The sequence below is a fragment of the Sparus aurata genome, chromosome 10 (genome assembly GCF_900880675.1).
Source record: "Sparus aurata chromosome 10, fSpaAur1.1, whole genome shotgun sequence".
NCBI classification, from domain to species: Eukaryota; Metazoa; Chordata; class Actinopteri; order Spariformes; family Sparidae; genus Sparus; species Sparus aurata.
Genome location: NC_044196.1, coordinates 15907640 through 15933349, shown reverse-complemented (window position 1 = coordinate 15933349; position 25710 = coordinate 15907640). Strand labels below are relative to the sequence as shown.

General features: G+C 41.6%; 2 protein-coding genes across 2 annotated transcripts; one reads left to right on the top strand and one right to left on the bottom strand.

Annotated features, from left to right (window-relative positions):
* Window positions 1-1706: 1706 nt before the first annotated feature.
* LOC115589386 (uncharacterized) lies at window positions 1707-13896 on the top strand. The gene is made up of 9 exons (XM_030430228.1): window positions 1707-1862; window positions 5502-6059; window positions 6583-6783; window positions 6912-6952; window positions 7073-7315; window positions 7454-7531; window positions 10825-11379; window positions 11890-12166; window positions 13430-13896. Exons 2-9 carry the CDS (start codon window positions 5502-5504, stop codon window positions 13814-13816), a joined length of 2340 nt encoding a protein of 779 aa, XP_030286088.1. The 5' UTR covers window positions 1707-1862; the 3' UTR covers window positions 13817-13896.
* Window positions 13241-24646, bottom strand: LOC115589537 (kelch-like protein 33). The gene is made up of 7 exons (XM_030430481.1): window positions 24598-24646; window positions 23431-24165; window positions 22484-22926; window positions 21534-21776; window positions 21198-21448; window positions 18325-18495; window positions 13241-18235 (listed from the first exon to the last, which is right to left on the bottom strand). The coding sequence occupies exons 2-7, from the start codon at window positions 24104-24106 to the stop codon at window positions 17707-17709; spliced, it is 2313 nt and encodes a 770-aa protein (XP_030286341.1). The 5' UTR covers window positions 24107-24165; window positions 24598-24646; the 3' UTR covers window positions 13241-17706.
* Window positions 24647-25710: the final 1064 nt, after the last annotated feature.

Genomic DNA, 25710 nt, shown 5'->3' with positions numbered 1-25710 from the left:
TGAATTCCCTGGAATATTTCTGGGGGGGATTTTGGAAAATCAGCCGAAAACTAAGACAGATAACAAATCTCAAACAATGGGATTGCTCCAACCTTAGATTCCCATGGGTGTGAACACTTGTCTCCCTGTACAGTATCTGTTAGGCCCGTCCAACGGTATACACCCAATTTGTAGCTGGCCTCTTGCCCAGTATGGATGGTTGAAGATAACATCAGAATAACAACAAAAAACGAAGTCAAACGAATGTATCAACAAAGAGCTTTACCACAGATTATAAAGTACACAGATGTGTGTGTGAATGTTAATGTTTAAAGGGTGATTTCACCCAAATCGCAAAAACTTCCCTGTATGTCTTTGTTATTTGTTTGGGTTTGGTCACATACTTGTGGTCTTTTTTATTCTCTCTCTCTCTCTCTCTCTCTCTCTCTCTCTCTCTTTCTCTATTACAGCCAAGCAAGACAACTTTATATGTGTAGCACCTTACTATGGTGGCCTTGAGGGCCAAAACAAGAACACATTTCAGAAGACACAAAGTCACCAGGGACATGGCTTCTGTCCAGTCACAAATAGGAAGTGCTTTCCCTTCTTTTCTGTAATCTTGAGCTGAAATGTTGTGTTTACCAAAATGTTTTGTTTTAATCAAAATGTTTGTGTTTCGTTAAATGTTATTTACCAAAATGTTGTTTTTTAAAAATGTTTGTGTTTTATTTAATGTGTTTTTAAATGTTGTGTTTACCAGAATGTTGTGTTTTTAAATGTGTGTGTTTTGTTAAATGTTGTGTTTTTAAATGTTGTGTTTTTAAATGTTGTGTTGAACAGAATGTTGTGTTTTTAAATGTTGTGTTGAACAGAATGTTGTGTTTTTAAATGTTTTTGTTCTTACCAAAATGTTGTTGTGTTTTGTTAAACGCTTTTGTGTTTTATTAAATGTTGTGTTTAGCAAAATGTTGTTTTTGTGTTGATATATGTTGTGTTAACCAAAATATCTTTGTGATTACTGAAATGTTTGTGTTTGTGCATTTTCTGAAATGTGGAAGAGGAATTTAAATCAGTTAACATCAAAAAAATTCAACTAGATCAAATTAAAAAACAATAAAGTTAGAATTGAATGAAATCAGAATAGACAAGTCATGTTCACTATATACATTTGTGGACACACTTCCCCTTTTTTAACATGGATTGTTAAGGCTACAGCATGCAATGTTATTTTAGACTAGTGTGCTTCCACCTTTGCCCTGACTTCAACCCCATAAAACATCAGCCCTATGTTAGGATGAGCTTAAATGCCAGCTGTGAGCCCCGCCTTGTTGCCCAACATCAGTTCTTGACCTCACCGGGACTCTTGTGGCTGAATTAGAGCAAGTCTCTGCAGCCAGTTGCCCTAATCTTGACTTTACAGAGGCGCAGATGTTGTAGCTGCAGGCTCATATGTGTGGGTGTCTGCATACTTTAGGCCATGTAGTGCAGAAGGTTTTTTTTATATATATATACTGAGGTTGTTTGTTGATCCGCAAAGCAGTGATCGACATGGGAATATATTTCATGAGACTGTTTTGGGTGAACTGGACCTTTAAAAGGGACGATGCATTGGAATTCCTCGCTCGACATGTGACAGTGTTGACAGACCGCCAGGGCAGAGGCCTGGCAGGTAATAGTGACACACCTCTCACTACACTACATGTTACAGCAAGCATGACAAATCAATCACTGGGGAGAGAGGACGAGAGCGGGAAGGAGTGGGTGGGGGGAAACAAAAACGTCAAAAGGGTCCAAAGAAAAGATACATTTACACCAGATTCAGATTTCTTCTGAGGCTCTTGGTGTCTTCTTTCCTCTGCTGGGATTTTACAGTTCATGACTTGGTGAGTCTGTTTCAAATTTACCTGTCAGGCGTTCATGTGTTTGTTTCTGTTGCTGTGGTAAAAGCTGTCATCAGATCACGGCAGGTCGACCACAGATACTGCTACTGTTGGAGGAGAAGCTGGGGAAGTGTTTTTTTTTTTTTTAGAATTTGCTTGAGTTACCATTTATTGCTGTACATCTTTAAGACTGTACACTTTTTTCACGTGGCTCTGTTGCCTTAAAAGTCAATTTGACAGTGGCGTTTTGTCAATTTGTGTGACCAAATATGTGCTTCGATCTGAATCTATGTGCTGTCCTGTTTTCTTTGTGAATTATTTGTCTTTTGTAGGCGCAACAGGTGTGTTTTAGTAAGTATGTGCGTGAGTCACAGAGCCCACACGAACACACCTTTTGAGTAGATCAGGTTTAGTAGTCTCTGATGTGGTAACCCGTTCTACAGGGAGCCCTGTGTGCACAAATGACAATAAAAAAAAGGTAAAAAAAAAACAAAAGGGCTGAAAAACAAACACTGCTGCCCCACAAGAGGAGCGGAAACGGAAAAAAAGAAAGAAAAAGAAAGGCTCAACATGGGGATGACACAGACTGGCTGGTTGTAGTCGCGTCTCATCTTTGGACCATTGCACAATGTGACACCGTTTCACCGGCTGCTGCTGCTGCTCTGAGGCCTCAGTCAGTGCGGTTTGACCGGCTTTCAGTAAACAACATGCCATGTGGTCACATTTCTCTGTCGCTTTCTCTCTCTTCTACTGAAATCCAAAAGATGTTGCAGCGCCATCCGCAGCAGAAGACAAACGTTTGGTAGCATTTTATCACAACTGCCGTTAAAAAAAAAATGGTACATTTATGCTTAATTAAACTTTAGTTCATATTTATTTCACTGTTAATAATCAATGAAATGATTTATACCCATTTATTAAGCAATCTTTACAACTTTAACAACTTTTACAATTTCTTAATAAATGGTTTATAAAGTGTTCGTGTTATTATTGTTATTGTTTGGTAACAGTGAAATAGCTTTTGATTTACTTTAAAATGTACCTTTTGTTAATGATGGTTATTTTAAAGTGTTGTCAAATGTTAATTTATATTCCCTAGCACATCATTACCAAAAAAATTTGAATACTTTTTAAAGAAAAATGCAAATCATTCCTTATTTATTATTGTCAGTGTCTATATTTTTAATCTGTTATTAAAAAAAACGTACCAACTTACCTATTTATTTGTTTTATTTTCATTACCAACTTGTATTTAACTGTATTTGTAACGCACATTTTTAAATGTGGTTTAGATAAATTAATTGACTTAATTTAACGTGAAATAGTCTGGTTTGTACTATAAATGAAAAACAAACGAAAATACCTCCAAAACACAACAAACAAAGTGCCGAATAACAGTTTCTCCTTGCATGTTGGACAAATTACATGCTCAGAACATCCTCTTTAGTTCACAACAGCATGCAACAGCATGTACTGTAATATCTCAGTGTTTGTACCTGTAATATCACCTGGCGTGACCTTGCTAACCGCTTCAGCCCATTACACACTGATTTATACTATAATAATACATAATTACATCGCGGGTGGCTTGGAAGTATCGAAAAGGCTTGATTAGCATATGTGACTGTGAGCATTTGTGAGTAGCGGCACTGCATAGTTTGGTACGTCTGCAGCGAAAGGGTGTGCTCTGCAGCTAACCGTCAAGATATGTCGAACAAGTGATGACATGTCACCTTTTAAAACATTTTCCAGTAATATGAAATCACTAAAGTAAATATGTTGCCCGCAGAAGCCTACAGGATGCATACAAGAGAATATACCTGCATAATGTGGGTGATGAGTGGATGAGAGCTAATGCAAACGTCTGAACCAAGCACATAATTATCTTCTTAAGTTTTGTATTGACTTCCAGTTATTTAATGAAATATATTCAGAGCATATGTAGATTTTACAGCATTGCTAGAATCTCTGTGCTGCTAGAAACAGTGTGAAGGATTCAGGAAGATCTGCGGGCCGATTTTGAAACTTGCCAAACATGGCGATGCTGCTTTCACAGTCGTTACTATGCACGGATGGAACCGACCTCCTGGCGCGGCACCATCAGCCACTTACAGATCTAAATTCAGAAACTCTTATCTACCTTCGATTGCTGAGGGACAACTTCTCGCTGCAAGGACTCACACAGGATTTTTGGATCCTGTCTGCAGGCATTCATTTTCATCCATGTACAAGTCTGAAGATATCAAAACTAAAAGCACAGTTTAAAACAGAATTGCTGCGCATCATATTTATAAAGTGATTATGGGTTGCACAAATTATTGAACTGATACAATTTCATTATTAGCTTACCATTTTGTTACCAAATTGTTACCATGCTATTGCTAAATAGTTTTACATTGACATTTTAGGGCATGTAGCAGACGCTTTTATCCAGTAATTCATAAATACATTAATACACTGATGCTGCTGGCTGCCATGCAAGATGCCGAGCAGCACAGCAGGAGAAGGTTGGGGTCCAGCATCTTGCCAAGGACATCTTGACATGCAGACCAGGGAAATTGAACCAGCGGCCTTCTGATAATAAGACACTGGCTCTACCCCTGAGCCACAGCTGCCTACTTTAAATATGTTTCCACACTATAAGCTATTGATTATGGGAATATTTTAGTCTAATATCACCCAGATACACCAATTGTTGCGCTATCAACTTGTTATTACTTCGGTTATTACATGGTATTACATAATGACCACTTTATAATCTACCATGTTATTACCCTGCTGTAACTAAAGTGCTAAGATTATGTTTTGTATTAAAAATGCCAGTCTGAAAAAAAATCATTAACTATGACTGTTGTGGAGTAAAAATAACAATATCTCCCTGTGCAATAAAAGTTGGAAAATACCAAAGTAAAGGGTAAAAGGGTGGTTTCTACATACTTTTGGCCTGAATGTGTATATTTCTTGTGCCTTATTTTGGGTGCATTTTAACTCATTTCCTGTTGTCCTTGCCCTAATTGATTAAACTTTCTCCTCTTGATTTTATTCTAACTATACTGACACATTACTTTTGTCTCATGTCGAGCACTTTAAGTTGCTCTTGTGCTCAATTGGTACCACAAATATACTCAGAAACAAAGCGAACATGATGCTCAGACTCAGAATCGTGGCTTAGATCTTGACATCGACACACTGACTGTTGCTCCCCGATCGTGTCTGGTCTCGTTGTTCAGGAATTAAGAGTCCCCGTTAAAACCTGTTACACTTGCGCCACACTCCCACGCTTTCCTGCAGAGCAAAACACTTGTATTGTCAGACTGAGGCCTGCATGTGCCAGAAAAAACATGGAGTAGGAGTCAGAGGTGACACGATTTATTACTCAGAAAGTTGTTTGGTTTCAGAAGAGAAATGTGTCCACATTGTTGTTGATAATAATTTTCAAGAGGTCACTTTTGAGGTTTGCTTTGTTAGAAATTCTGTAAAAGAACTTCTGTTTTTGTGTGTTATGTCTCTTAAAAAAAGGTCTAATCTGTAAGACAGTTGGGTCACCAAACCACGTATTTGTGGATCAGCTGTCTTGCTGATTGGCTCTTTCAAATAGGTACAATTAAATGCACTGACTCCAACCTTTTATCTTGTTGGCAGATGACAAAGATGGCCTTCTCTAACATATCCTTCACGCCGTCGAATGAGACCACTGTAGATAATCCGACTGCCACCACAATGGGTGCCCTCATCCTGAGCCTCGTCTTTCTGTTGGGCTTCCCCGGAAACCTCTTCATCATCTGGAGCATCCTGGCACGTGCCCGAAAGCAGACCGTCACCACCCTCCTCATCCTCAACCTAGCCATCGCCGACGGCTCTCTGATGGCTCTCACGCCGTTCTTCATCGTCTACCTTGTTATGAAGCACTGGGTATTTGGGAATGTGATGTGTAAGGTCCTCTTCTACCTGTGCCTGCTCAACATGTACGCCTCCATCTGGATCATCATGATCATGAGCGTCTACAGGCTGGTGGCGGTGCTGTGGCCGCAGAGACTCGGTCGCATCGCCGGACGGAAGACTGTATTGCGGGTGCTGGCGGTGGTGTGGGTGCTGGTGATGATTGCCTCTGTTCCCGCAATGGTCTTCAGGAAAGTGAAGAAGAGGGGGAATACTGATCATTTTGCATGTGATCCAGTTCACGATGAAGAAAGCCATGATGTGAGTTAACCAAACCCAAAAGTCATCTCATGGTCTCTTGATTAGTTTCTTTAAAAAACCCAACATTTCCCCCCATGAGCGAGCATTTGGTGACAGTGGCCAGAAAAAACAAAAACCAAACTGCTTTTCAACAGGCAGAAACCTCTGAGCAGAACCGGGCTCCGAAAGTGAGTCAATCCCCATAAGACCCCATGTTAAAACCCCATGTTAAAATGCTAAACAGGCGGTACAAAAAGCACTTTTTAAACATTTTTTATTTACCCACATATGATAACTGTACAGGCTGTGTTTTTACATACTCACACGTTGAAATTACAGGCTATAGCAATGCATAATTAACAGTGTAGGTGCAGTCGAGCTAGCTGTCAACCACCAACCAGTCTTCAATCGGCCTCAGCTCTGACTCTCCAAGCTTGACAAATTGGTCATCATCAGTAACCGATAGGTGACGTCAATGAGATAACATCCGCCTTTTAAAACAAAATGTAACAAAAATTAAACGTATTATCTCTTTCCTGCACAGGCTGTCATTATGTACACGCTGGAGCTCGTGCTGGGTTTTTTAATTCCTTACGGAATCATCGTCTTCAGCTACATTCGCATCCTGCGGCGGATCCAAAAGACCAGGTTCGGCCGTCGCATTCGCAGTGAGAAGCTCATCCTGGCCATCGTGTTGACCTTCTGCCTCTTTTGGCTGCCTTACCACATCATCAACATGGTGCAAGTGAGTAACACATACGTCCAAGTATTTTGGCTGTGGTCCAATGTATTAATCAGATAATAAGGTGGGAAGAAAAAGATGCTGGTTATTGAATTTTGGATTTTAACTGAACTTGTTGGTCTTGTTATCAGGTTACATGGGATTTGTGTCCACCAGGTCCAGTAAAAGACACGTAAGTGAGAACACACACACACACACACACACACATATATATATATTTATAAAAAATAAAACAAGCCAACTTGTTTTCTGTCAGACGTATCTAACAAAATTTCTTTACTTGATTCCCCAGGTTGAACATAATATGGCACAAGAGCCGTGCAGTCACCTCATCCGTAGCCTTCATGAGCAGCTGTGCCAACCCAGTGCTCTACTTCTTCGCAGGGAAGTCCTACATCCGACGAGAGGGGCTGGCGTTCATGGCCCGCTTGTTCGAGGGCACAGGGCTGGACTCGGCTAGCAGGAAGAGCCGACAGAACAGCCAGAACAGCCGCGACAAGGAAAAGGAGGCGGAGGCCGTCATGCTAAAGGGATAGCGTCCTGGGCTCCGTTGGCGACTCGAGCTCAGTGGCGGACACTGGGTGGTGGTGTTGATCCTCTGGAGGGGGAAATTTAAACCACCCAGGCTTTCAAATCTCCGTCCAGTAACTAAAACATTTAAAATTTGGACCAGTGTGCCGCTGGTGAAAGACAAAGCTTCAGCAGTACTTCAGATTCAGCTGCTGCGTGAATCTTTCTTCCACATGAGACTGTTAGAGACTCGGAAAAGGAATGCAACTGGACATACCGATCCTGGATAAGCTTGCTACCTAACGCATCCCAAAATGACATTGGTGATTTCAAGATGGTGCTGAAACCATAGCACACATCAGAACCGTATATCTGATGATATATGAGCTCTGAGGCAGGAGAAACTGTGAAGTTATAATCCAGGATGCTCCCTCTCCTCACCAACCGATGTTTAACTCTGTTTGATTCAAGATGCAACCCTCAAAGAGAGATGGTGCCTCACGCTTAATGTGCATGTTTACTGTTACTTTAAATTTTTATTTTATTTTTTTAAATAAGATTCATTTGTATATTTCTGTTGATGCATTGTTTATTTTGTCAAATTGCTATATGGAAGCACAGAAATGTCAAAGTGAACTCAAACAATGTCAATTTTCTTTAGTTTGTGACAAGTTATGGCGCACAAATCGAGAGCTTGATGGTGGCACTTGAACTTCCCTTTTCTTCGTTTGCTTTGCAAGCTTTTTTTCCTCCACTGTTTTACTGTCTTTAAAGCTGCATGAATTGATTTTCGGCCACCAGAGGGCAGTAGAACACGCTGTAAAAAAAAAAAAAACACAGAAAACTTCACCAACTATATCGTCACATTCTACGGTTGTTAAGGTCGGTAAACAAACAAATACTGCATGAGGTCTATGTTAACAAGCCCAAATTAAGTGCCATCATACCCAAATGTGAGAGTGTATATGTATATGAAAAAAAGAAGTTGAAAGTACAACCTTCGGGCCAACAAAAAAAGAGAAATTAGTGAATAAAACTGAAAGATGATATGTTATAAAGAATGCACCTTTTTATTTTTCAGTAAATGCTTACAGGCGAGCCCAACCTACAAACAAATAGAAACAATGACATGTAAATATAGGGGGAATGCCAATTCTCTGCTACTTGTACAATAAACTAATAAACAAATGCCTCTTGTGGGAATGATAAACAAATGTGTTCCTACAAGCCCCAGAGGAATAAAATGTCGAACTGAAGGTGTATAGGCGTTCGGGTTTCAAGGGTCTCAACACGGCCCCCTCATTAGTATGAAGTGGGGCGGCCAAGAAAACACTGTAGGGCCTAAACAGAACAGAGTTTCTGGCTGCCAATCTAAGGGGAAACAAGGTTCTCATTGAGTCAGGGAATGAGGGAGCCATTCCACACCTCTTTAAGGCCTTCACAAAAAGGGCGTCGTCACACCCCGATTGGCTGGGTGGAAAATGCCCCCAAGCTGCTTCCACTCCACAATCAGGAGTCAGTCAGATTTTGAAAAATCAGCCCAAAACAAACAGACAGATGCACTCCATAGCTGCCAACATTTTTGAGAAACGTTCCCAACGTTTGTTATCATCAGTGGGCTCTGCAGCTGTGGTGACAGGTGGGACAGAATGAGAGCAGTGAAGTTGGAGGCTGTGAAACCAAAAACAATGAGCTGAAAGACGCTAAAGCGCTCTGCAGAGCTAGCACCGTGAAATGAAAGCACAAGTACCTCTAAATTGTACCTTAGTACAGTATTAAATTTACTACGTTTCATAGCAAGACAATAAATGGTGCAGCGTAAAGGGAATCATCCAAAGACAAATGTTTTAATATTTCCCTGTGAGCATACGCTGTCAGAATACCAATTACAGGAAAATACAAAATGATGTAAAACACCTTTTTCCTGAAAATGTGACACGTCACAATTTTCACTCATCTGGCCCCTCATACAGTCAGTAACTTGAGAAAGTTTCGATGATGTTGCAAGAGGAATATGCTGTAAAGTGGCCAAAATGTCTGACGCAAGAGAGCACAGACTCCACACGGCAGAGGTCTGACTTAAAGCTCGTGTGTCGACAGGACTGTACGCTCGACGAAGCATTTTCCCCCCCTGACTAATTCACCGTCTCTATCCAAACGGTCTCTTGTGCTGTTCGTGCCTGCTCGATGCCACCAGTTACACAACATGTTTCAGACTGAGATTCAGCTTTATTGTCAGTACAGCCAAAACTTTAATCCTATGACTGGAAACAGAATAAGTACAATGACATTTAAAAACTATAAGAGGTAAAAGCAGTCTATTAGACGACGAGGTACTAAATCTCTGCTGTGCTGTTGCTGTCTGTGATTTTCATATTCTCACAATTTTTCACGCTATGAAACAGCACTACCTTAAATTTCCCATTCATCATGAGTGTGAAGCAACTGTGCCGCCACCCACATTTTTCTACCAACATTTTTCCAGAAAGCCGACGTGGATATCGCTATCGCATGCAAATTCAATATGCAACAGCAGAACACAACATGTAGGAAGAACAACGGCGACATCGCAACCCACTGCGCACAGGCTGGTTTCCTGTGGTCCTGGATTTCCCCTCACATGACCTCTATTTCACAATATACATATATATTTGGGTTTTTTTTCTCTCCACGCTCAGTCAAAGCACAGAGAGAAGCCGGGGAGTTAGGAGTAGATCAAGGAAGGTGTAAAAATAGCTGGATATTGGTGCTCTGATTTACCTCTGCGGCTTTCAAAGAGAGATCGGCAGTTGAAGGTCAGTGTTTGGCTTTTATTCTACACACTCTAATAACAAAAATATCTCAATTTTCACATTGAATTTCCTCCTGGAGGTCATAGAGTTTGACTGTTTTAACTTTCTTCTTCAAGAAGAAGGAGGATCTCAAATCTCAGGAGCTGTTTTTCAGGATTTCTTTAAATAAAAGTTAAAAAAAGGTTATCAGATCTGATGTTGAAAAACAGCTCATGAACATTTAATGAATATTGGTGAGTTATATGTGGCTTTTTTAACATCTTTTCTGTCACACCCCTATTTCATTTATTCAGTGTCACCAATGTCTCATCACCTCTGATCTTTAGAATGTAAAAACTCCAAAAAGCTCAACATTTGAAGTGTTCTGACATTTTAGGTCAAAACAGACCATACACAAAATGCAGGAAATTAAGCAATCAGTCTTTTGTGTTCAATGTAAAGATGTCAGTGCATAATTAGTGTTATGTAATTTCCATTTTTTTGCCTGCACAAAAATATTACGCAATAAACCTTTCAAAGGCCTCCCTCACGTAACATATGAAGAGATCAGTGACTGTATCAGCTAGTCATCTCCAAAGAGACAGCTCTTGACATCTGATGTACTTCGTCTACCACGGTCCGCAAAAAGGGCTAATAAGAAAAACAACAAATGCCTTGTGCAATGTTTCACACCTTTGAGACACAATCACATCTCACAAGCGTTAATACAACATATCCTGTTTCCTGCCTGTTTGTTTGAAAGGTTGTGTCAGTTTCACAGTTTGTCAAAACCGAGCTCGCCTTCTTCAGAAGATTTTCTGATGGCATCCAACGTCACCGCCGCCGCCACCTCCTCCCAGCACCCTGCCTCCTCCTCTATGCCCATCTCTGCCTCAGCCCAGGCCGGCATCGCCATCCTGAGCCTGGCGTTCTTGCTGGGCTTCCCCGGGAACCTGTTTGTGGTCTGGTCGGTACTGTGCCGGGTGAAGAAGCGCTCAGTGACCTGCTTGTTGGTGCTGAATCTCTCCGCGGCAGATGCTTTCGTGCTGCTCAGCGCCCCGTTTTTCCTGCGCTACCTGGCCGGAGGCCGGGGCTGGGAGTTTGGCTCGGCGGCGTGCAAGCTGGTGCATTACCTGTCGAACGTGAACATGTACGTGTCCATTTACCTCATCTGCCTGATGAGCATGGACCGCTGGTTGGCGGTGACGAGGCCTTTTCTGTCCCAGAGAATGCGAACCAAGCGTTCCCTGTTGGTCCTCCTGCTGGGGATCTGGATGTTAGCCTTCATCCTGTCACTGCCGATGCCTTTCTACCGCAGGTGAGACTACATTTCCCTTGTTCCTTTGACTTTCTAATGGCTGCTGCGTGGCACGTTTCCCATGATGGTAACTCCTGTGAAGTCGAGCAAATTAAAGATACAGTCCATATATTGATCGACCTTTCCCTTTACTCAACAAGGCACCAGCAAGAGAGAAAATCAAGAAGAACAGGGTTGCCCAAACTATTTTTACTTAAAGAGGACAAAAGTTAAAGTCCCAACTCAAACTCAATCCCAACTGGCCAAATCCTAACACCTTGGTGGTGGTAGGTCTGGTTTGTTATCACCCCAAAGCATCAGTATTTGACAAGGCTCTCCATATAAACAATACTGATACGGCTTTTTCTTAAGAATCAGTATCAGTATATAAACTGGATCTTTAATTTGCTTGACTTCGCTCCAGTTACCGTCATACACCTCATGTATAGTTGACTCAACGCGATCCTTGGTCAGTACATTTGGAGCCACTTTAACCCTTCATTTGTCTTTTTCTCCTCCTTCTTTTTTTAGTAATCTGAAAAAGGCGCTGCCAAACAACATCACTCTGCGCTTTTGTGTCCCGTACCACTTCGGCAGCGTGGGTCACAAGGTCTTCCAGTACCTGTTCGAGACCACCATGGGCTGCCTGGTGCCTTTCTCCCTCATCAACACGTGTTACTCCTCCGTCATCTGCCGCCTGCAAACTGCCAAGTTCCAGCGCCGGGGCCAAGGCAGCCGCCTCATCCTGATGATCATCTGCGCCTTTGCGATATTCTGGCTGCCCTATCACATCGTCAATGTCATAGAGGTGGCTTTTGATTTCACTTTATTCTGACAGATCAGGGAATCTACTATTGAATCTATTAGAATGCTAAATATTGTATTCAGACGGATACATAGCGTTTTATTTGGTGTAAAATGCTCCCAAAACAGGATGTTAAAACACTGAAATCACCATTATACATGCATTTCTTTCAGGATTAACAGCTTTGTACGCATTTTGACCCAGAGGACTTATGGGAAATACATTCAAAGACACGTCACTGTCTTTAAACCTGCAAGACATCAGCTGCAAAATAAAGACGATCGCACAGACGAGGGCCTTTTTTGTTGTACAATATTTAAGAAAAGCTGAATACAATGTGTTTCCACAGCAAGGATTCCACTATGCAAGATTTAATATTTAATGTTGGGTGAATTGGCGTACTGAATAATGTGAAATATTACTCATACCAGCACATAGAAAAATGACGCAAAGTTAAAGAAAACACCAAAACACGCCTTTCTTTTTTTTTATTGCAAAATCGTACTTTATCCTGGCGATTGAGTTACCAAAACCGCTTGACGTCACTAAAATACATTTCCAAGTTAAAATAACTAAATGGCGACTGTAGTTTTTCCCTCCAGACACGATCCGTGGTCTGCTGGGTGAGAGTCCTGTGCTTGTTTTAATGTAACTAATGTTGTGCGGATCAATCTGGAAATATCGATACTTCCAGTCTCAAACGTTTCTGCTATAGGATTAATTTTCACATCAAAAGACCAGTATTTAAAGTCAGTAATTTAGGGTTAATGTGTGCTCTATCATCAAGAATGAACACAATAAAAAAAAAGTGCAATATCTCCCGGATCTAGTTCAACTAATGTCTGATTAACTGGAACTACTTCTCCTTCTGCCTACTGGTACAGTTAGTGGAAGGGGAAGTAGGAAGGAGAAGTTTTTTTTTTACATTGACATCACCCCTGCGCAAAACACACTGACAGGGAGTTGATATTGACGATGGCCCATGTGTGGAGCTTTTTCAGTTCTCAGAGCAGCAACAGCATTGCATCCATCTGATGCGTGTAGGATGACTCTGAGGTATGAAGGCAACACCACAAATCTCTTTAAGAATCTGAGATTTAATCACCAACAGGATATAATGAGGTTACACACAACATTACTCAGGAAATAAGTGGTATTGCACATCACAGATTCCTTCCTTTTGCTCAAAGCTTTCATTGTGAGGGGACCTTTATTTGCTGTTTCCTTCCTTCCCCTATCATCATTCTCCCTGTCTTCTCCCTCCAGGTGGTCGGTCTGCTGCAGGATAGCAAATCTGTGATCACGGCCGCCAAGACAGCCCGTCCAAACGTCACGGCCTTCGCTTACTTCAGCAGCGCCGTCAACCCCATCCTCTACGTGTTCGCCGGCAGCTCCCACATCCGTCAGGCCGGCATCAGCTTCATGGGCAAGCTCTTCGAGGCCACCAACTCCGAGAGCCGGTCCACGTCTACCTTCACCCGCAGCGGTCGCAGCAGCTCTTCGCCGGATGAGAGCTCTGTCCTGCACACACTGTCGACCAAGCTCGGGAAGCCTTTCAAAAGCAAGAACAAGGAGAGGAGCAGCAGTGTGGCGGGCAAAGAGGTCAACGAGCCTGAACTCAAGACTCTGGCCAGCGTTGAGCAGTTAGAGTAGTGCTTTAGCTAAACACTCCAAACCAACGCCAGTTTCCTTGGACTACTTTTCTGTATGAATCAACTAAGGGGGAATTTTGTATGTTTGAGCTTTCACTTCTTTTACTTCCTCTTCTTGCTGAAGTGGGTGCACAAGCTCGCTCGTGCACCAAGGGTGTAAATAAAGTCTTCTTTAAAATGAATTTGGGATCTCCGGGCGAGCTCTCTGGAGCCGTTTCATGTCTTCTTCGGTTGTTTGTGTACATTTTAAAACAGGTCTCCATGTACTTCAGTTGTTTAGGACCATGCTGTTTCTCTGTGAAACTCAGGAAACATTCTGTGGGCTGTGAAACTTCACCTGACGTTCCTTCAGCATGGGGGCGAATGGGTAATGTGTGGATTTACATTTTTTGGTGAGCTTATCCTTTAATTTTGTTTATCAAAAAGGGAAATGGCTGCAGATTTAAGCAATGCTTGCAACATGGCATGTTGGTCTGACAGTTGGTGGGTTGGGTCCTGAAATCTGGAAATATGTCAACAACTATTGGTTGGATTGTCGCGAAATGTTTTAAATCTTGGTCCCCAGAGGATGAATCCTGATGAGATTGCCACCAGAGGGTCAAGGTTGCACTAATCCAATTAAATATCGTCTATTTAATGAATTGGCACAACTTTTGTACAGACATTCATGGGGTTATATCACCATAAGCTTGTGAGATGAATTGATTACCATGAAATCTGGTGCATACGTAATACATGACAGGAATATACATGTTAACAGGCTAAGCTAAGATGGTGAACATCGTAAGCAGAATACCCGCTGAACATAGGCATTCTAGCATCGTCATCATTTTGAGAATGTTGCCATGCTAGCATTAGCATTTAATTCAAGTAAAGCTTCACAGAACTGCTAGCTAGGAAGACTTTAAAGACACGGCAAAAACTTGTCTTTTTCTAATTAAATCGTTTTCGGTCAAGAAATGTAAAAAAAAATTTCATGATTCATTTGTATATTTATAAATAAAATGATACGTCAAAAGCCTAAGATATTGTGCGTCGGGGAAGTATGCATAACAACAACATGTCAACATAATCTAAGTTATGTAAATTATTATAATTTCAATGTCATCATATTGTGTATTGTCAGCTGTCATTTGTTGGATTTAATAAAGCTTTTTTATAAAATAAAAGTGCGGTTTTTTTTTTCCACAAGAGGTCCGGACAAGTACATGAAGTACTATCCTATTCGAAGGTCAATTACAGAACATTGCGAGAACACATTTCATCAAAGTGTCCTTCCCTTCACTCTATTTCATCCACTGTTTCTTAACACCTGAGTCAAACCGCCGAGTTACAACATTTCATGTGGTTGATCTCCTCTGCAGAGCTAGATTTCCTGTGAGTATCACTGTGAGAAAACAAAAAAGCAAACTTTTTTTTTTAACAGGAAACGTGAGTCATATCAAATTGATGTCAGGTCACCTCAAATGAGAACATCCTCAGGACAGAGACGTATTACAGGATGATGACAAAATGCTTCTCAGAGCAAAGATTTCCCCATCAGTCTTGGCTTTATTGGTTACAACTGATAGTAACCCAGAGGCCTTCTACCACATACTGTATGTTTGATAAGACTCTTTTAATAGTTGTTATAAACCTTCACATACTGGGATATTTTCAAATCTTGAATGTTCACTCTTGACTGAAACTTTCATAATGGAGCCACCTTTGTGACATCACACTACGTCACTATGTCACACATTTGCATCATGTATGCCTGTACTCATAGTAGAAGTGAATCTAGCTGGAAGTCGAAAAACACGACGGAGCCGACCTGGGACACATCAAAGGGTGCTGGCTCAGACATGTGTGAGCTGACCAATCAGAGCTAACTGGGTAGTCAGCGGTTCAGAGACAGGAGCTAAAACAGAAGCCTTTAGTATCCTTTAGACCAAACCAAGATCTTCTCCTAAACTCAACCAAGTAGTTTTGCTGCCTTTACTTTGAAAGTGCAACTGGGCGTTGCATATTTATCTTTAACATGACCACTAAATGAGAGGAAAAATATATTAGCTAATGTTTGAATAGCTGACTTTAGAGTGTTGTCCTTTTGCGGACATCGATTTCAAAGAGAATAATTAATGCAGGAATACAAAAAGTCAGAGAGCAGCAGCAAGATAGAACACACACACACACACGCACACACACACCCCCACACACACACACACCCACCCACACACACACACACACACACACACACACACACACACACACACAGTTCTGACAAATCACTGATGACAGGAAGCTTTAAGATTTCAGATAAATAGGACACACTGTTCTGCAAAGCAGAGGATTCAATGTTTGTGGGTTATTTGACCTCATTTATTGTCTTACTGACGTGTTGGGGGAACAAAAATGAAATGTTTCACAAATTTGGAATTTCTTGCAAATTCATGAAAATTCATCCAATTTCATTTGATGTTGGTCCCCTCAGGTTTTATTTATTTATTTAGCTGATAGTATCACTGAAAACTCATTCTTTTTCTTAATTGGGGTTCTTCTTCCAACCCTCAGTTTTCAAACTCTATGTCTCTAGTTTGTATGGCGGGCATTCTGTTATAACTTTAAAGTTTGAAGCCTTGGCAGGTATATCAAAGACATCATGACGGGATCAATGACGGTCTTTCATACCCCCCTGAAAGACCTTACAAAAATGTTTTCACAGACTGGTTAGTGTTTCTAGTGAAGTGTATATTGACCTTCATATGTGGAATTCCCCTTAAGGGCTGTCTGAGGTATTCTATATAGCCATATGTCAAGATAGTAAGGGAGAAAAAGGTGGGGAGCTACGTATATGCAGCAAAGGTTTCTCGTTAAACACATTGTTCCCCACCCAAGTGGTTATCTCTTATCTTAGAATAGTACTTATTTATACCATAACCTCTGTGTTATTCTTAAGGAACATGACTATTTTCTTCTCTTTTTAACATTCTTAAAAATAATGACAGTTTGAAAGCAACGTGATGATGAAAAAGAGGCTGCTTGTGATGAATCTTGGGAGTAATATTTTATTTTTTAGCTTTTTTTTAGAATTTTAGCTTTGCTTGCTTGATCGTGGGTTTTCTTGTTTCATGTTTCGCTGCCCAAAAGGCAGCTGTTTAAGCTGTTAGCCTCAGGACTTGGTAGACACTGAAAACAGTAAATCAAAACATATATTGAACGACAACTCCAATGGTACGCCAATGTTGCTTCATAACTGCAAGATGTGAATGAATGATGATTGAACCGCTGCTGATAAAAAGCTGTGTTTATGACTGTGTCCTGCTGCATCCAGCTGGCAGAAATTACCCCTGGACGGACAGTAAAACATTTAGAGATAACAGGGCAAATATGGGTGAATGTTGAGATCTCAATCTTGGCAGTAGTTGGTTAGATTACACCCACCACTAGTTTCCTGTTTCCTGTCGCATTTCTATATTCAAAGGACAACAACAACTGAGTGGTTGAACTGTCCCTGTTTTGAGCTATTCGAGCTCTGTATTGACTCAAGCTTGAGACTGCTCAAACTTCTCATGTGCCTTTTTTTTTCCAGGTTACTTCTGATAAAACCACTTCCTCGTGACGAAAGCCTGGACAGCTGCGTTCCCTTGAAGGCCAAGCTCAATCGGGTCTTTCGAATGACGACAGCTGCAGTTGCTTGACAAAGGGCAAATATCACATATTTGATGGGGCGCCCCTTGCCCAGATAAGCAAGAAAATGGAGGAGAAGCTCGTCTATTCTGAAACTATTATAACAGAGGCAGAAAAGTCCATTTGTGGGAGCAGATTTTCTGCGCACTGAATGTTGTTGGTGAGCTTTTGCCTCTCTGCTGGAAAGAAACATCAAAACAACCAGTGCTGGAACGAAAGACTTCAGTGCACATCGACAATGCCAGGAAGTGGCAGGGAGCATGCTGCCAGATCTGTGTATGGGTGCGGCATTGCCCCCAGGTTTTCCCAGCACCCCTCCATGGGGTCATAGCGATGCACCCACTTGGTATCCCTTGATGTGCTTGCCGAAGACCCTCCCACCATGTACAACCGCCCGTCAATCACAGTTGCCCCTGGCGACAGATGAGGTCGAGGCAGGGCAGGGATGGAGGACCAGGAGTCGTGAGTGACGTCGTACAGCTCACACAGGAGCTGGTCTCCAAAGCCCATCCAGAGAGGCTGCAGCCCCCCAGCCACCACCAACCCCCTCCCCAAGGCTAACATGGTATGGCCCGCACGGCCCGCTCCGACAGTCATGGGCGCTCTGGTGGAACAGCCTCGGGATGGATGGTAGTGCCACATGTAAGGAAGGCAGCGCTGGTGGGGGTCACATCCTCCAGAGACGAAGATCTGCCCGTCCAGAACGGCTGCAGCGTGGCCGCAGACAGCAGTGTCCAGAGGGTGAGCCGGCCTGCATGGGAGGAGACCGCTGAAGTACTGCATCAGAGCAAAATGATATATGATGCATATTTCTTTTACCATATAGTGCTTATACTCTACCTCCAGGTGTTCTCCTCAGGGGTGTAGTACTCCACAGCATCCATGTAACGGCTGTCATCAAGGTTACCACCCAGGGCGAATACCTTACCGTCCAGTAAAACAGCAGAAAAGTAGTCCCTTTGACACAGCATGTCAGGTAGTCGTTCCCATTTACACCGAGACAGATCAAACCTGCAGAGAGGAGATGAGAGTGACACGTTCTGAAACTGTGAACTTGTCTTTCAAAAGTTCGGATATGAAGCACATCAGTCGTTTTAACAAAACCAAGGAGGATACACTTAGAAATAGATTGAAGTTACAATAAACAAATTCTAAGAATACTGTAATCAAGGTTTGTTGAGGTAGAGTTTGTGTAGGAACAGCTCTGATGTCACACTTCGAGAGATGGTTCTGACTCATAATTAGCCACAAAAAACACCTGGGAGACACAAGAATCATCAGTGGAGAGGTTGTGCTGTGTCACGTCTTATCAATAAAATCAAAACCCAAACAGCCGATATAAAAGGGAAAAGTCACACATGAACCTTGCAGGAAGGTGTTGCATCACATGTGTGAAACAGCACCCAGTCTTGTAAGAGTGCATGAGTCAACCCTACGTCGCCCCCAGGCCAGGAAAACAGAACACACTCACAAGAGACAAATAGCAACACCTTTAGTAAAGTTTTGAACTTGCGGACTGAGGCCCTCGAGCAGCAGGCATGGTTGGTGCAGCACACCAACCATTCTGCAGTGTCTTAATCTTTTTATAGCACAAGTATCTTTAAAGTTCTCCCTGTATTTGGGAAGACGTTCTCCTTTAACCGGTCTTCCAAGCAGAGACACACAATGATATTGGCATGGCATCGAATTAAAGTAAGAATAATCCTAGTTTTCTTATTTTACTCAGTGATTGTGAACATTTCTAAGAGTATTGTGTATTTGTATTGGCCAGTGGCCTATCAGAATAAGAGGAGATTAGGTGTAAAAAATGTGCAGTGTGCATGCACCGGTATCAGCATATGGAGGCCTGAAACTGCCTGAACGAGTTGGAAAATATCATTAAATAAAAATCCCAGAGCCGTGAATTTCTACTTCTAAGAACTTAAAGTAGTTTGTACACTATTGTAATTTTACAGTAAATTCCTGACTCATAATTGCAGTTGTTAGTATGTTAGTATGTTCACATTTAGGCCTGTTAGAATGTTAGCCTGTTGTTAATATGTGTAACTTGTTGGACCACTTGTAGGCCTGTTATCCTGTAGCATGTTAGCCTATTGGCATGTTGTTAGCCCTTTGACATATTAGCATACATATCTTGTTGTAAAAAGGTACATTTACTTCTTTTTTATGATTGATGTAAGAATTAAATTCAAATGTAACTTGAATTAAAAAAAAATTTGTAACCGTAAGGAGTTAAGCTGACATGTGCTAAAATTTGCATTCTCAAATTTATTTTATTTTTTTTAAATAAGCCCTGCGTAGTATTATATTGAAAGTCATTGAGCTTTTGATCTTTGTTCAGATAAAAGTAGCTTTTTGAAAATGGTACCTTTTGTAAATGTAATGCTCTCATAAACTGCGATGACATGTTTCACTATTTTATGACTTTTTTAAAACCAAATAATTCATTATTTTCCCAGAAAATAAAAACAACTAAAAAGCCTTATTATGTTCTAAGCTGCCATTTACACAGCCCGTTTCTGACTTTAATTCTAACCCGGTTGTTTTACATTCGGTCAAGATCTGGAACCAGTTTAGAAGATCCTTTTCACTCACAGATCTATCTCAGGCCACACCAATCGCAAAAAATCATATGTTTGCCCCATCATTAATAGATGATGTCTTTAATGGATGGTCCAGAAGAGGTATGGTTTCGCTGTCCGATCTGTATATTGACAGTAATTTTGCCTCCTTTGAGCAGTTGGTACAGAGATATCATATGCCCAAATCACACTTCTATAAATACTTACAGCTTCGGAATTTTGCATTTTCAAACCTAGAATGTTTTCCGTCATGTCCCCCAACTAGCCTGTTAGACTCAATTTTTGATAGTAAGAAAACGAACTATTAGCACAATATACGAGATACTGTATTCTCATAACTTGACACCTCTAGACCTCCTCAAAAATAAATGGAGGACTGATTTAAATGAAACAATTACAGATGACACCTGGCACAAAATAATACAGGGAATTTTCTCTTCCTCCATCTGTCTCAGGCATGCTGTTATTCAATTCAAAGTCGTACACCGTCTGCACTGGTCTAAAGTCAGACTTTCTAAGATCAAAGCTAATATAGACCCCACTTGTGATCGATGCGGTCGGGACCCAGCCACTCTGTTACACATGTTGGATCAGGGAAACTATGCACCATATCAAGTTGGAGAAGATCAGATACACAATCAGGGGGTCTACAAGAAAATGTTATAATATCTGGCAGCCTTTCCTAATGTTTGTTGAAGATATGGAGGCCGATAACTTAACACTGTAAACCCCTGATACTGCCCTCAGTCATTTAGGTAATTTATTTCATTTATCTGATTTATTTATTTTATTTGTCTTCTTCATGTCTGGCTATGGGAACTCAATGTCTTGAACTCCGTATTTTATGCTGTTAATACTGCAACTCTGGTGTCTGAGGGAGGAGGGGATGGGCTGGAAATGGGGCGAATTTTATTTTTATTTTTTTATTTTTTCTTCTAGTCCTGCCCTGTCGGACCTGTGTTTATTGTAAACTGTAAAAGCAAAATAAAAAGACCTTGATCAAAAAAAGAAAATAAAAAAAACTGACAGATAAGCTAATACACTGGAAATAAGCCGTTTTTGATTGTAAAATAAGTAAAAACAAATCTAAAAACGACAACATATTCTCACGCAAAAAAACTGAAGATCTACCTGAAGGCAGACTTGAGGATATCGAGTGCTCCGTAGTACTTGCGTCCTCCCAGAACATACAGATTGTCGTTGAGGACACAGACACAGTGTCTGAACCGGGCCGGTTCAGGGATCTCGGCGAACTGCCTCCACTCTATGTTCCTTATTAGACCTGGTCCACGGTGGAACTGCTGAGCGAACCACAAGGTTTGGCTGGGCACCCTTTTCATGAATTCATCATCCACAGTGTCCCCGCAGACCAGAACCAGGACCTAAACCAAAGAATGAGAGATTTATGGTGATCTTAATCTCAAGAAATACTGATTAGAAAATGTGCAGGGTAACTATTTTGAGTACCTGATTTGGGGTGCGAGGTCGGCATCCAGGCCCTCTGTACTCCCCCTCCAGGAGGCTTCGGAGTACCTCCAGTGATCTTCTGGCCCTGGAGCTCCCGTAGAGGAGGCTGCAGCTCAGGGCCTCCTGAAGCTCAGAGGAGCTGAAGAGCGGGAATCGGACATGGTGGAGCAGACTTGGCAGCAGTGGTAGTCTCTTTTTAGGGTTGTCGTCTACCCAGCTCACTACCGCCCTGAACACCACTATCTGAGCATGAAGAAGGGAAAGGAATGAAGCTTAACAGTTTTAAGAATCGACATGAATTGGGATGTAACACTGATCCCCAGGGGTTATTAATGATATGAGGATCGTGTGAAAGTTCACTGATTCATTTAGTTTCTTCTGTAAATCATAGAAAAAAGTAAGTTCCAAGTGTTGTTTCTAGAAGACTTGTTTTTGCTCATTTACAGTGTTATGACATTTAAAGGAGATCCTTCAGTTTCAGATGCTGTAACCAGGTATTTTTTACTGCTGCTGTCATTCTTGGACATGTCATTAGATGGCGCCAAAGTAAAATATGCTCCACAGGCATATATGTCCACAGGAAGGTAAGACTAAGTTCAAAACAAGAGTTTTCTGATGCTATCGTGCAGACAAATTCTACTTGGATCCTTTTTCTTTTTTTTTATCAATTGCTTCCCTGATAACTGTGAATGATTGAAAAGAATTGTGAATTAGAGGACATTAATTTCCAAAATAAGTTTACAAAGCCACTGATTTAGTAGTTTTTGGAACAAGTAGTTGAAGAAATGTATCTTTTGTGTCAATGAACTCATAGTTTCCATGAATTAAATCTTTTAAAGCCACCTGTAAGCACATTATGTATGTTTAAACGTAAATTTCTAATCTGTAAACTTCTACAGAACTACATTAAGAAGTAGGAGGTTAATCTGCCAATCTGCTGAAAACATTACCTCACTTTCCACACATAATGAGTCCTTCTCAAGCCACTTGCCCAGGAGGGAACAGGGGACGTCTTTGAACTTCTCCCCTGCAGAGATGCCCTGGAAGTGGGCCAGGATGTATTCCTCTGCAGCCTTCCCCAGCTGAGCCAGCCCATAGGTCTCTGCGAGGACCAGCACGTCTAGACAGCTGCTTTCATCCATTTTTTCCAACAGGAAGTCAATGCACAGCGACAGCGCCCCCTGCAGCTGGAACTGACACAGTGCATCGATCAGCTCCCAAATCTGGCTCCAGCCCAGTCTGAGCTGTCCTGTGTAGATGAAGCCCAGGATGGATTCAATGACCCGGGAAGGCACACCTCGCAGGCACACCACGTCCTCCGTGGACTCCCGCAACCCTCCGCAGAGAAGGGCCCGGAAATAGTCCCCACCTGCTGCTAACACCACACGGTGTGCTGAGAGAGAGAGGACAGATAGAGTAGACTGAGTAGACTAACCCTAACCCTTCACCAAATCTACTCCAGAAATGTCTTTAATGTCTTTCAGACGGACTGGGCTAAGCCACAATTTATCACTCCACTCAACCACAGCCCTCTGAACAAAACATTCACACCTCAATCACCAGAATATCTCGTGCTGCGGACACGCAGACCGCTTTCCACTACAGACCAATTCTTAACATTCCTTTTATGACGTACCATTAAAAAACATTTATTTTTCTTTGCGCATGTCGGGTCAGCCTGCGTCAAGGCATGCAAAACATCCTACGAGCAACTCACAATTTATCCTCCCACGCTTTTGCTTATCAGTGACACCATTTTTCTTCTCCTACCTGCAGAATCAACAGCTGATGGAACCACGATTATGAACTATTCTGGGAAATGTGGACCGACTCTTACATCACGTCATTATAGACGTTTGGACAGACAACCAACGGCGGTTAAGGGAACTTCTTTTACCTGAGTGTGTCTCTCCGCTCTCCGCTTGTATCGTGACGTCACAACCAACCCCTCTCTCCCACATGTCCTTGATGATGGCCAGGCTCCTCTCCCTCTCTGTGGCTGCAGGTGTTGCGGCCATTGACGTGCACCTTTCCCTCAGCCTGTCCATCCTCAGACACCTGCACGCGTCCAGCACCTCCTCCATCGCCCCGTCTTTGCTCAAGTCCGCGAATACGTCTCCGGAGTATGCAAAGTCCAGAACAACCCTCAACCCAACTGGGGTCAAATGATGGCTCACTTCGTCCATTCCAAGTGTTCCAGGTATTTGTTTTGAGCCAAAAAACGCATCAGGGGTTTGACTGGCAGCTGCCAGCACAAGTCTGTGAGCCTGGAAAGACTCACCTTTAAGGGGAAATGTGCAGTCCAGGAGTAGTTTTTCCTCTTTAAGTCTATGTAGGTGAGTGAAGAGGGTGTCTGAATGAGAGTGAAGGGTGTAAGGGACAAGGTCTAGGTCTTTGGGGAGAGATGATGGGGGATTGGGATGAAGGTGACAGGCTTTGGAGTCCGGCATGTGCTTTAAATTTACATCCGCGCCGAGTTTTTGGTATTGGCGGCGAGTTCCTGGTGGTTCACTTCCTCTTCTTTGTCCAACTCCACCTCTTGTCATCCCTCCTTTTTTTGAGTCTCTTTCCATAACTGGCTGCCGTGTCACCTGGCCTGCTCGCTTGTCACGCTGCAGGTGGCAGGCATTTCCTGTGACAGCGTCATGGTAAGAAAGGAAGGACAAACAGGGAGAGGCAAGATAAGGAAAGAACAGGGACAGTAGGGAGGAAATGTCAATGCTGCAATCCTAGGAATTTCCCTTATCAGACATTGATTGCCCTCATGACTCCTGAGGCGTCTTTAACCTTTCTGAACCTCACCTACAAAATTATGTGTAAACAGTGTGTTATGATGGCGATCACAAGTTCAAAAACATCAGTCACTCTCTTTAGGAAAGAGTTACTCTGTTGCACAATCCTGATATTTCACAAATGTCAAGAAATATGCAGCTTTGTAACTAAAAATAGTCAAAACACGCTCAGTTTGCCTGCTTGGAGACAGCAGCACCTCACAGTCTGTTCTACTAAGTGAAGCGAACGGTTAATATCTCATTTAGGAGCAAGCGACTGCGTAGAAACTTACCTCAGTGACTCCTCAACCAGCGTGGGTGTAACAAGTGACTTTGACCAGGACACAATGGCATTGTGAGCATGTAGGGTGCAGGTTTAATAATAGCAGGGTACTGGCACTATGCATAATACACTGTAAGAAGTTTCCACCTTTACAGAATTGACACGCCATGGAGTCTCAAAAGATAATTTCTCTGAAACCGATGGGAAAATGTGTCGGGTTTGTTCTAACTGGGATCATCAGATTTGGTTATCTTTTTATAATTCTTTTTCTGTTTTCAAGAAAACCCATTGGGTTAAGTTTTACAGATGTTCAATCACACATAATCTAAATGTAATGCATTACTTTCCTGCATAATAATTGCATTAACTTAATTAAAGCAGGCTATGTAATTTAATTTAGTCACATTGACTCAACATGATAGAAACACTTCGCTATGAGTGATATACTGAAATGGAATACATGAAGTCAATGTTTGAGGGAAGTTGTTTTTTGGAGTACCCCCTACTCAAAACCACCACCAAATAAATAAATAGATAAATATGTAAAAACAGAAAAAAAAAATTACATAACTATTGATTAAACAAAGGCAAATCTGGAAATACCCAGTAACATATTCCATATACTTTATACATTACTTTCCCCCCATTTTTTCTCTTCTTAGTCGTTATTTTCTGTCATCGTCATTAATTGCGCTTCATGGTCATTGGTCCGATAAACATTGAGTCAGGTGCATTTTAATTAGATGTACCATGTATCGTCCATAACATCCTTTTTATTCCCCCCAAAACATTGACTTTTTGTATTACAGTGTATAATAATTGACAAATTGAAATTCAAATGAAATTGTATTGTCATTGTTGTTGTTACAGTCACTTATGTCTGATCCATTATTAGTTTTAGAGCATTGTTTTTTCTTTTATTGCTCAAAAGTCCAACCTGGGACAAGTTCGGCACATTAGCTATTAGCTTCAAGCCCTGTGTAAATTTCATTGGTTGCATTTTATTAGATCTAACAACACCTACATGTATTGTCTTTGCCAAATCAAATTGCTTATGGAGGATTATTTTTCAAATTGTAAGGCATGTAATTGATGAAATAACTTAATAACACAACTACTTTTG

What these genes read in the sequence shown, in the direction of transcription:
- LOC115589386 (XM_030430228.1), top strand. Translation starts at nt 5,502, where the DNA reads ATGACAAAGATGGCCTTCTCTAACATATCCTTCACGCCGTCGAATGAG. An exon ending in ACATCATCAACATGGTGCAA is followed by an intron (nt 6,784 to 6,911) that starts GTGAGTAACACA and finishes TCTTGTTATCAG; the next exon opens with GTTACATGGGATTTGTGTCC. An exon ending in CCGATGCCTTTCTACCGCAG is followed by an intron (nt 11,380 to 11,889) that starts GTGAGACTACAT and finishes TTCTTTTTTTAG; the next exon opens with TAATCTGAAAAAGGCGCTGC.
- LOC115589537 (XM_030430481.1), bottom strand. Translation starts at nt 24,106, where the DNA reads ATGGAAAGAGACTCAAAAAAAGGAGGGATGACAAGAGGTGGAGTTGGA. An exon ending in GAGCGGAGAGACACACTCAG is followed by an intron (nt 22,927 to 23,430) that starts GTAAAAGAAGTT and finishes TCTCTCTCTCAG; the next exon opens with CACACCGTGTGGTGTTAGCA. An exon ending in ATCCTCAAGTCTGCCTTCAG is followed by an intron (nt 18,496 to 21,197) that starts GTAGATCTTCAG and finishes TCCTCTCTGCAG; the next exon opens with GTTTGATCTGTCTCGGTGTA.